Here is a 10,997-nt window from a genome sequence, read left to right on the forward strand (position 1 = left end):
GTGAGATCGTCTCACAAAAGACCTACTCAGAAGTATATGTGAAGCCAAATAAGAATTTTCATGTCTTTTTATCATTTGTTTTTAACTTGAAAATTAAATATTATATTATCATTTAGATGTGTATATTGTGAGATAGTATCATAATTCTATATACACTCAATTCAAATTTATAGTAAAAAATAGTTTTGACGTAAATTTTTTTTTCTCCCCAAGATTCGGATCAGGTCAAAGATCCGTACTAAAATTGACTAATATTTTTTTTTTATCATTCCACATCTATGTTCAAGTTTATAAGATTAAAATTGACAATTGCCTGCGAAGTACATGGAGTAACTACTGTAATCACATCTTTCGACTAAATTACATTGGTTATTTTATATAATCTGTATCACAAAATTAACTATGAAACGATGAGTTTTTTTATCATTCCACATCTACATACAAGTATATAAGGTTAAAATTAAAAACTGTTTTCGAAGTACATAAAATTAGGCAAAAACTTGTATGAGACGGTCTCACGGGTCGTATTTTGTGAGACAGATCTCTTATTTTGGTCATTTATAAAAAAATATTACTTTTTATTCTAAGAGTATTACTTTTTATTGTGAATATCGATAGGGTTGACCCGTCTCACATATAAAGATTCATGAGACCGTCTCACAAGAGACCTACTCATTAAATTAACTGTAATAACATTTTTTTGACTAAATTACATTGATTATTTTTAAAACACCAACGAATTAGTAGCTTTTTTTTTTTTTTTTTCATTTATTGAAGAAATGGATATGCAAGCTTTTGAACCCATAGAAAAACAATTATTAAGCTGAATCTCGATATTAACATATTAATAAATATTTGGCCAAGCTTGAATGTTGTAAAAAATAAAATCGGATCATCCATGTTGAAAATACTTATCTAAAAATTCCAATAATAGCAACCTTGAACCAGTGTCAAATAAGCAATATTCGTTGGATTTAATTTAATGATTAAGGAAAAAAATTACCAAAAAAGGAAAAAATCCAAATTATTGGATAAAAACAAAAATTTGACAAATTACATGGTTAAAAACTAAAACCAAACCAACTTACAATATCAAAATGCTAATTTTCAATGTATATGTTGTACAAAATAATTTACTATAATTAGTTCTTATAATTATTATTATTGAATGAAAGAAGGGATCTTTTTGTCTCTCTTAAAATGGCCAAGCCATGCACTAAAAGAACAAAGATGATTAATGAAACGTCTACTAAATTTTTATTTTTAAACTAAGTTCGAATTTTTCTAGACCTTATAATTAATCTAAGGTATTGATACTTTATTATATAGTATCCTATAGATTATCTAAAGGTTAAAAACTATCAATAATATAGAGTTAGGCAGCTTTATAAGAATATAATCTAAAATATGAAGTTAAAGCCTGAATTTTTAACCAATTAATCCAAACTTCTAACCTTTACGTTGTGAATTGACATTGAGTTATTTATCCTCCAATAAATGATGGGATTGAATTTTACAATTGAAGAAGGATACCACGCACGTGTGCACTTTATGTGCAATATTTGATATTTATACCACATGCGTACGTGCAATTTGTGTGGGATGAGAGGCATCTAACTAAAGTGGAAACCCACAATTATAAAACCTTGTTAACATATGATGAAAGAGCATTAGTAATCGCACGAACGTCGCACGTAAATAATTACTTTATATATCAAAGAAAACATATATGTACATTCTTGTTGCATATTTAATCTGATAATCCAAGAATTCAAAATTTCATATGAAAAATGTACAACGTGAACCAAGATTTTATACATATGAACTGATGAATTCACACCCTTGTAGAAAGCAAGAAGGATGACATTTCAAGAACCCGATATCGGCTTGTGCAGAAACGATGTTCCATTAAATGCCATCATGGGGTAACTCCTCATGTATTGATCCAGCTGCAAACAAAATTAAACATAAATAACGAGCACAAATTTTTTTTAAAAACTAGCTTATGAAAAATCAACCTGTTCCTGGCCGAGGTTTTCGAAACCGAATTTGTTTTTCCACATGGATTCTGCTTCATGGGCAGCAGGAAGCACGAGCTCTTTTACATTGAGGTGTGAAAGAAGATTCTCAATGCAAAACAAGAGATATTGGAAGTATCCCTGAGAAAGGTTATATTTTCACCAAGAGACGGATGATATTTACAAATTTAAGTTGTATAATTTTAGTATTAAAGTTGACATCCCCACCTTGCCCTGGTAATCAGGCCTTGTTGCAACCAAGGGAAGCTCTGCTACTTCTGCCCCAAATATTCGAATGATTCCAGCAGACACTGCAACCGAGCTGTTGAAAGGAAGCAAAATGGATTAAAGTAAAGTTCCAATATTAAGAGAAGCCATTGATTCACCAAGGAATTCAGCGTGTGTTGTTCCTGCATAAATCTATCTTACTCACTTTGCTGTCAAAATGGCACAATACATGCCACAGAAATCTTGACCATTGACCTCCCTCCTGGAGAGCAGCAGCCATATATTAAACACATTCAGATTCACGGAAACGGCTTACAAGAACATGGCATATGAATTGCGGAGTACAGACGACAACTTACCCATAAACCATGTTCGGAATTAGATCAAGACCGCTGTTGCTGGGAACACTAATCGGATCAAAACATTCCTGCAACAATTTGATTGATTGAAAATCATTTCTCAAATACTTTTCACTCACTAAACTGACAAAATACAATCAGCAAAAGGCAAAAAAACCATGTTAACTATATTTATCAAAGACAACTTTTGACGTGCAACATGTGCAGGGATAGTGTCTTTCTTCTTTAGATCATGATATCTTTTTGAGGGTCCTTAAAATAAATTCAAAAGATATAACAGCAACTCTCGTGCAAATTACGTGCCGAAAAAGTGTTAAAAGCAAAGTAGGATTAGAGGATCGATGATGGCACCAAATTTTGACAGTCCATCCAAAGGGGAAAAATATCTTAAATTGACACGAAATTTAAAGAGCTAAAATATGATTGGAGAAATACAGAACAATCATGCGCGAAATAGATTCGTAGAAGCACAAGTCAATAGTTAACTTACATGAAAAATATTAACAGCACCAGAAAGCCACACTCTGGTGACTTCAGAAGCTTGTTTTCCTTTAAAAAGCCTCCATCTGATTTTATCAAGCTCTGAATTTTGCTGTGAACCATGCTCCTCAAATTTTTTCTTGATGTGGTTCTCGAGATTTGGAGGGAGCATCTGTTCGCCAGCCTCCATCAACTCTTTCAGAGTGGAGTTCATAGTGTTGCATTCTATGCAACAAAACCAGTCATCTTCCGGCAATACCTGTATTTTTCATTGTTTTTTAGAAAAAAAAAAAGAAGAAAATGTTACAAAACCAAGAAATAATAACATGTTTACAGTATTAGCAGACCTCCAAATCAGCAATTTTTCGCTCCTTCAGACAACCAACATGATATTCCCTGTCACACTAGAATAACGAATACTCGATCATTATGCTTTTGACATAATAAAAGATAACAAAGTACGCAAACTGATCTTTCAACAGAGAGTAATGTCAAACATTAGGAAAACGAGTTATACTTGATCACATATAATTATTGTGTTGTCTGTAATTCTGGACTTGCTGAACCCATGACCCCTACAAGGATTAGACCAGTATCAGTCATCAAAGGAAAAAGTAAAGCGAAATATGATTAAAAAAAATGAACACAGATAAGTCAACCTCCCAGTTGTGTTATTTGTAAAAAATGTATACAAAAATTTGCTGATAAATCGGCAGCATATATAATTATTAAGTGCGATTAAGGATGCTCTTTGAAATTGATTTCGAAGCTAATTTTTTTAATGCCAAAGAAATATTGTGCATGTATAGTGCAAAATTAATTTTGACGAGCACAAAATTAGCACACTTTTTGCACAGAGATAATTATCAAATGCTTGAATTCAACTGATATAGAGGAAAATGAGATGAAAATTTACCCGCAAATGCAACATCCACCAATCTCAACTTCCAAACTTCCAACGATACGAATGCATCGTTGGTTTATTTCTTCAACAGGGTTTGCGCCAGCAACTCTTCCAGCGGCAATAGCATTTTTATTGCGCTTTGAAAACTTTTTCTTTCCGAACAAGTTTTCGCAGTATCTGCAGTACCATTTACCTTGGGGAATGCCAGAAGGAGCAGCACATTCTACAAAGGAAAGAAAGGAAACAAAAACAGGAGTTGTAAGATAGAGACAAGATTTATTGACATAAATTGGTACAACTAAATATACTCACCATAGTGGAAACTTCGTGGACAATTTCCACAACTCATCAAATTTCCCCTGAGCTTGCATATAGAACATAGATCATCTTTTTCCCTCGAACATGATTCACTGCTTTGCACTTGGTCAACGTAGAGCTGATGGAGAGACATCCCATTTGATGTAAATATGTTGTGGTAACTGCCAGAACAAGTAAATTCATGTTTAAGGAACCTAAGTACTCCGCAATAACAACATTTATTGTATCACAAATTGTGACGTTTGCATGAAAACAACTAAAATAATCCCACAACAAATGAAGAAACCAAGAGACTTAAAGAATCGCTCACGGTTTCTTGTGGGAACCACATCCAGCATGCTTCTCAAACTGTGAGGGGCTAACCTGTTCAGTAACAAAAATGCTAGCTGTCAACATCCCAGAGAAGGAATTTACATCTACAATAGATTCGATATTAATGTAATATTATTTAAATCCATAAAACCCTCTAAATTACCAATTTATTGCAGCAGGAGCAAACAATTGCACCATCTTTTTTACAACCCTCAAGTTTCACCTGCTTAAAAGTAAGAATGCAGAGGTTTAACACTAATTTCTGTATACAATTGTCTGATTAATTGCATTTACCTGTCCACGTATGATGTATGACAAAGCCGCGCCATCGGGGAGTGCATTCCCTGCTAATATTGATTTGTGCATTCCTAAATCCCTTGATCAAGACAGGAGTGACAAGAATCATTTTTCATAAATGAGATGAGTTCGCATGAGAAACCATAGAACTTGAAGACATAATGAGCACTTACTTCTTTGTTAGCTTCCCCTGAGGTTTCATTTTGGTTTGACTACTTGAAGACATTTGAGGCAACTGGAGCTAATGGATCAGGTAAAAAGGACCTGAAATGGTCGTCATAAACAATAAGTGTAGTGCATCTACAAAATCGGCTCCGCGATTGTGAAGAAGTCCAATGCACATCGCTAGCACGCATATTCGACATAATAATCAGTATTCAACAATCAACAATGCGTTCGAAATGGTCATCTAAAACATTTATTTATCAAAGTTTCGTATCCCAGCCTTTTCCATTTTACTCTTGTAGGAACATGATATTCCAATCCAAATATCATGCCACGGACTTCAGATTGAGGCTTAAAATTTGAAATGAAGTGTGTAATTAATGACACATTCAAAACAGACTGTAAGCTCTAATTTAAATAGTTGATCTTTAAGCCGTTAAGACAAATAGGCCTAAGACCCGATCATAGAGTTCTACTTGTGTGAGTTTTAATTAAATATATCTTGCTCTGCATAGATTCTTAATAATTCACATATGTGATTTATGTAAAAATTATTCACATTGTAACTATGAAAATTTATTTTAAAAAATAATAGAATATAATTATGTATTTTTGTCATACCGCTCGTTATCCATCGATATCTGACGTAATGCAAATTACTTTTAAAGTTATAACTTCATTACACTTTTTATTACCACTTGGGTAATTAAGAAATCAAATAAAAAATTAATTTTACTTTATTTTCTTTCCAACAATTATTGGTAAAATTAATATGCATTTAGGAAAAGAAAATTAAATTCATTTGAACATAAAATGTTTAAGTAAACGAAAATAAAAACCATGAATAATTATTAGTTATGCAAATTAAATAACTTAAAATAAATTGATAATTTTCTCATTACTTCATAAACCAATTTTATAAGAGAATGTGTACCTGAGAAACACTATATCTTCTAGAAGTGGTAAGAACCGAACAACGAAAGAAAATCTTAATCAAGATTGAATATTGAGAAAAAGTAAAAGAATTAGATAAACAAGGTAAATGAGAATTTAAATAGATAAATGAATAAATTTTTTATGGAATTCAATTGTGGTCAGAGGTAAATTATCAATGTTTGTATAATTTATAAACCCGAGTCAGTGTTATTTTCGTGCAATGCACGTGCATCGCACGCATGCTATTTTTTTTAAAAAAAATTGACATAGAATTACAAGATTGCATTTAAATATATAGTTTATTTATTAACATTGATATTGATACACTTGATTTTTCAATAATTAAAATCATTAAAAGATTTTTGTCAAATAGATCGTAAACTGAAGAATAATATAAATTTATCAAGAATTTTTAACGGTCAATAAATAATTACTTTGTAAGGTTTTTATAAATAAATAAATAAATAAATAATGTATTATTTATGTCATATTTTCCCAAAATGATTTACAGATCTAACTTCCACACAAGTTTTGAATCAGCCATTCTGGGAAAAATCAATTTTTACTTACTTTGCTCAGTTTGATTTCTACAAGAAAACCATATAGATATGTATGTATGGAAACATATATGTATAAACATGAAACAAGTCTAAGTATAGGAACCATTTTTGTGACTAATAAATATAAATGTATACCTGAAAACTTAGATAATCTTCTAGTGGTGGTAAGAATCACACCGGAGAAAACAAATTACCTCAATCAAGATGTGGCTAAGAACAAAGATATAAAAATGAGAGAAACAAGATAAATGAGAAATCAATCGATAATCGAAGAATTTTTAACAAATTCGACTTTGGTCAAAGGTAAATTAGCAGTCGGCAGAAACAAATCTCAGACAACGGAGTGATATAATTAACGTTATATATAGTGAACTTATTAGGGTTTAGAGGAATAAGAGTCGCTATGAAAAATTACCGATTTTAATTTAATTTTTCTAAGTGAGACTTCTGTTTTATATTAATTATGTCGGATCGATTTTTATATTATTTTGAAAAAAATTTGGTCCAAAATTATGAGATACAAAAATAATAAACCAAAATTCAATACAATCAAAATGTGAGACTAGAGTTTATTGTATTCACAAATATATACAAGATTTTATCGATTTATTTATCAAATATTGATGCACTTTTTTGGGGGGAAATTAATCTTAAAAAAGAAAATAAAAACATTTTTCTTTCAAAAAAGGAAAAATCAACGTTATAGAAATTTCATTAATTTTAGAGAACTGATATTTTTAATCATAAGAAATTTAAAAGTTTATGTGCATTCCTGAAAAAATAAATTCTACTCTTTTACAATCCTTTTCGAACTAACAAAGACCCAAAATACTGCAAGATTTTAGTTTTTTTTTTTACGGTTTAATTCTATTACAGCTGTGAAATTTGTCAAAGTCATTAACTAATCTATAAAAAAATATAATTTTTTTAATAATTGTAAGTATCCAAGAAAAAATCACTCCTTCATTCATCACTTTCAAATGAGAATTAATTAGAGAAGAAAGAACATATACAATGTTAAAAAGCAATCAAGATATATACGTTGTTGTTGCGCCGAAAATAATTTTCTGGCAGTATTATTTTTATTTATAAAATAAATATTTGATGTTGTAGAATTAATCTCTTCTATAGTTCATATTAATAAAAGAAAATGGTTTTTGATATAAAAGAAAATGGATGCATGTACTCTCTAGATATAGTTACCATGCACGTGCATGTGCATTTTGCGTGCAATATTATATAATAATTATATATTTCCAAAATACAGATAAAGACGTTTTAATTTAAAAAAATTCAATGTCCAGCAATGCAAACATCGTCATAGGGTAGAGTCAAATGGTACGTGGAGGGAAAGTTCTAAGCGGAACGAATCAGAGGGAGGTATCGAATTAAATTGCGAAGCCTTTGTTAACAAATGATGAAAATACTTTAATAATCGCTAGCATATATTAATTAATCATGAGAAATTTTATTATTTTTGTAAAATTGTGAAATATTTTCTACTCTATACTCTAGTTTGGTACTCATGACAAAATATACTTGCATACTAGTTATGTTGCCCTGGTATAATTCTATTATCATTGAAAATTGTCAAAGTCATTTTGTTGTCTATTTCAATAGACTGTCATATGATACGGTCGTACTGATCTATATCTGTAAGACGGATCGACCCAGTCTATACTTACATTGACAAGTAATACTTTGACATAAAAAGTATTATTTTTTCATGGGTCATGTCGGGTTGTGATCCGTATTATAAAAATGACATATGAGACGATCTCATAAGAGTTTTTGTGTTTCAAAAATATGATTTTTTTTATTATTGTTCGTGTCGAAGAACAATTAGCCCCCAACTTATTAGCAATATTCGTCATTCATCTCTTTAAAATGAGAACCAATTAGATTGATTGTGTCACGTCCCGAAGCTTAGGGTTGACACCGACGTTGTTTAACAATCACACAATCGAAAACAACCAGCTTCGTAGCACAGTATAAACCAAAACCATTTTATATCATAATTCAAAAGAAATAACATTGTCTTTACAACTCAAATGAAATAGTAATGCGGAAGCGTTTTACAATTAATTAATCATAAAATTCGAAATATAAATCTACTACTGATCTTACAAATCACCAGCCCCAAAATTGTTCGGACTCTTCTTCCTCAACCTGTTCTTCAGTTTTATCTGGGAGGGGGAGTAAGTGATGAGTATTTTGAGAAATACTCAGCCAGTAGGGGCCGAATCGAGCACAATACAACAATATGCATAAAATTTTGAAAATCACATCACTTGCACACATAATTCATGACAAATGCATAACATTGACCAGGCACTGAGATTCCTCTACTTTCTATGATTTACAGATATCAGTCCTTAATTTTTACTCTTTTAAGGAGGCGAGGCCATATAGCAGTTATATCCTCACCGCGTAAAGGTCCTATCATATTTGGGATTCCCTCCCATATACAGTCGAATCCCCACAGTACCCAAACCACATGACAACCAACACAAGAACAGAGTAGAAGAAGAACGTGTAATCGACCGCATTTTTCGAAAACGAAATAAATGTGCATAAGCGAAAGTTTAACTTTAAAAAAAACCCACTTACCTTGGTTTTTGGATGCTAAAAATGTGGTACACGGCTTCGTGGATTGGATCACTTCTTGCTCCTCGTTAGGGCAGCACTTCGGCTCACGAGCTAGGCTAACTTTGGACGATTTTTGGTGCAAGGTTTTGGCTAGGACAATTGCTGTAATTTTCGAGATTATCAGCTAGGGATTTCGAGATTGTTGTGTGGTAAGGTGTGAGGAGGATGGCTTATTTATAGGTGAAGAGAGGAGGTTTAATGTGGTAGCCAAATCCTACCGGCCATATGGCATCGAAATCACCCGATTTTCTTTCTATTTCGTCACCAAATCTCTCCTTTACTTGACTCCAAATCGTTCTCTAATCCAACAGCCTTGATTGGCTCGAAAATTAGGTGGCCAGGTCAAGGATTTTTTGTGCCAAAGTTGGATGGTTTCTTTCCAATTAACCGTGAAAGCTTCCTTGTATTCATGCATCACAATAATTAGGCATAGAATATATAGTAAGATTTTCGAAAATTGTGTGCAATATTCATGACTCAATCATCTAGATCTTGTATGATATCTTCCCATCTTGCAATTATTTCTTACTCAATTGCGAAAATATACTTGCACAAGTGCTTAAATTATTAAGCTCAATCATTAGAGATTTCCAATATATTTCCTACTTAATACAAGAATCCAAGATCCTAATTTCCTTGCAAATAATAATTTACAAAGCTTGAAAAAGAGAAAAATCCGGTTCTCACATATTGACTCGGGTATGCTTAGGGATGTAAACGAACGAAGCCGCTCACGAGCTACTCGAAGTTCGGCTCCGTAAAAAGCTCGTTAAAGATCGTTCGTTAAGGCGCTTATCGAGTCGACACTACAAGAAAAATGATTTTTCGCAGCACGTCATCAACAGCGTGCATTAAAAGCACGCTGCGAATATTAGTTTTAACGGCGTGCATATATAAGCACGCCGTGGAAAATGGGTGCGCCATCATTTAGCCGTCGCCGATTTAAATTTAACGACGGTAGTTTTTATACTGTCGCTATTAGCGACGGTTTTAAATAAACCGTCGCCGATTTAAAACTAGCAACGGTTTAAAATAACCGTCGCCAACTTTAGCGACAATTAAGCAATAATCGTCGCTATATTTAGCGACGGTTTTCTTTTACCCGTCGCAAGGTTTTACATCGGCGACGGTTTATTATAAAACAGTCGCTAGTAGCGACGGTTTAAGTACAAACGTCGCTAATAGTCTATAAATATCCGCATTTCCTTCCATTTCTTCACAACACTCAGAATTTTTCTCATGATTTTAAGATTTTAGTTTCGATTTAGTGTACTTTTTGTTTCGATTTATACTTACTTTGTAAATATATTAAAAATCACGAGTATTGTTATTAGATTGTAAGTTTTTTTAAAAATTTTATTAAATTATAAAAGTAAATTTTTTTTATTTTAACGAAAAGATTAGCGACGGATTATGAAATCCCGTCGCTAAATGTATCGACAGTTTTAAAACCGTCGCTAAACTTAGCGACGGTTTAAAAACTGTCGCCTATAAATTTAGCGACGGTTATAAACCGTCGCTATTAGCGACGGCAATTTTAAAACCGTCGCTAAAATTAGATTTTGCACTAATTATTAACGGCGTACATTGCACGCTGCGGATAATAGTATTAACGGCGTGCATGTGCACGCCGCGGATAATAAGATTAACAGCGCGCACATGTACGCCGCGGATAATCTTGAACTTTCAACAGCTTTGAACTTTGCAGCGTGCAATGTGCGCTGCGGAAAACGAATTTGCGCGCTGCGAAAAGCCATTTTTGTTGTAGTGT

At 32.4% G+C, this 10,997-nt stretch overlaps 1 protein-coding gene across 1 annotated transcript; it reads right to left on the reverse strand.

The window, feature by feature from the left end:
• Positions 1-1,811: 1,811 nt before the first annotated feature.
• Positions 1,812-4,985, reverse strand: LOC140971976 (increased DNA methylation 1-like). Its single transcript, XM_073434449.1, has 13 exons — positions 4,914-4,985; positions 4,783-4,842; positions 4,618-4,670; positions 4,302-4,468; positions 4,002-4,212; positions 3,603-3,660; positions 3,433-3,489; positions 3,096-3,344; positions 2,606-2,673; positions 2,452-2,508; positions 2,247-2,340; positions 2,019-2,159; positions 1,812-1,949 (listed from the first exon to the last, which is right to left on the reverse strand). The coding sequence occupies exons 1-13, from the start codon at positions 4,983-4,985 to the stop codon at positions 1,869-1,871; spliced, it is 1,368 nt and encodes a 455-aa protein (XP_073290550.1). The 3' UTR covers positions 1,812-1,868.
• Positions 4,986-10,997: the final 6,012 nt, after the last annotated feature.

This window comes from Primulina huaijiensis, chromosome 3 (genome assembly GCF_012295235.1).
Source record: "Primulina huaijiensis isolate GDHJ02 chromosome 3, ASM1229523v2, whole genome shotgun sequence".
NCBI lineage: Eukaryota > Viridiplantae > Streptophyta > Magnoliopsida > Lamiales > Gesneriaceae > Primulina > Primulina huaijiensis.

Excerpts from the sequence above, each read along its gene's own strand:
- LOC140971976 (XM_073434449.1), bottom strand. The coding sequence starts at position 4,985 with ATGCACAAATCAATATTAGCAGGGAATGCACTCCCCGATGGCGCGGCT. Across the intron at positions 4,469-4,617 it reads TGTGGTTCCCACAAGAAACC|TTACCACAACATATTTACAT; the intron begins GTGAGCGATTCT and ends TTGTTCTGGCAG. Across the intron at positions 2,160-2,246 it reads GGCCTGATTACCAGGGCAAG|GGATACTTCCAATATCTCTT; the intron begins GTGGGGATGTCA and ends AACCTTTCTCAG.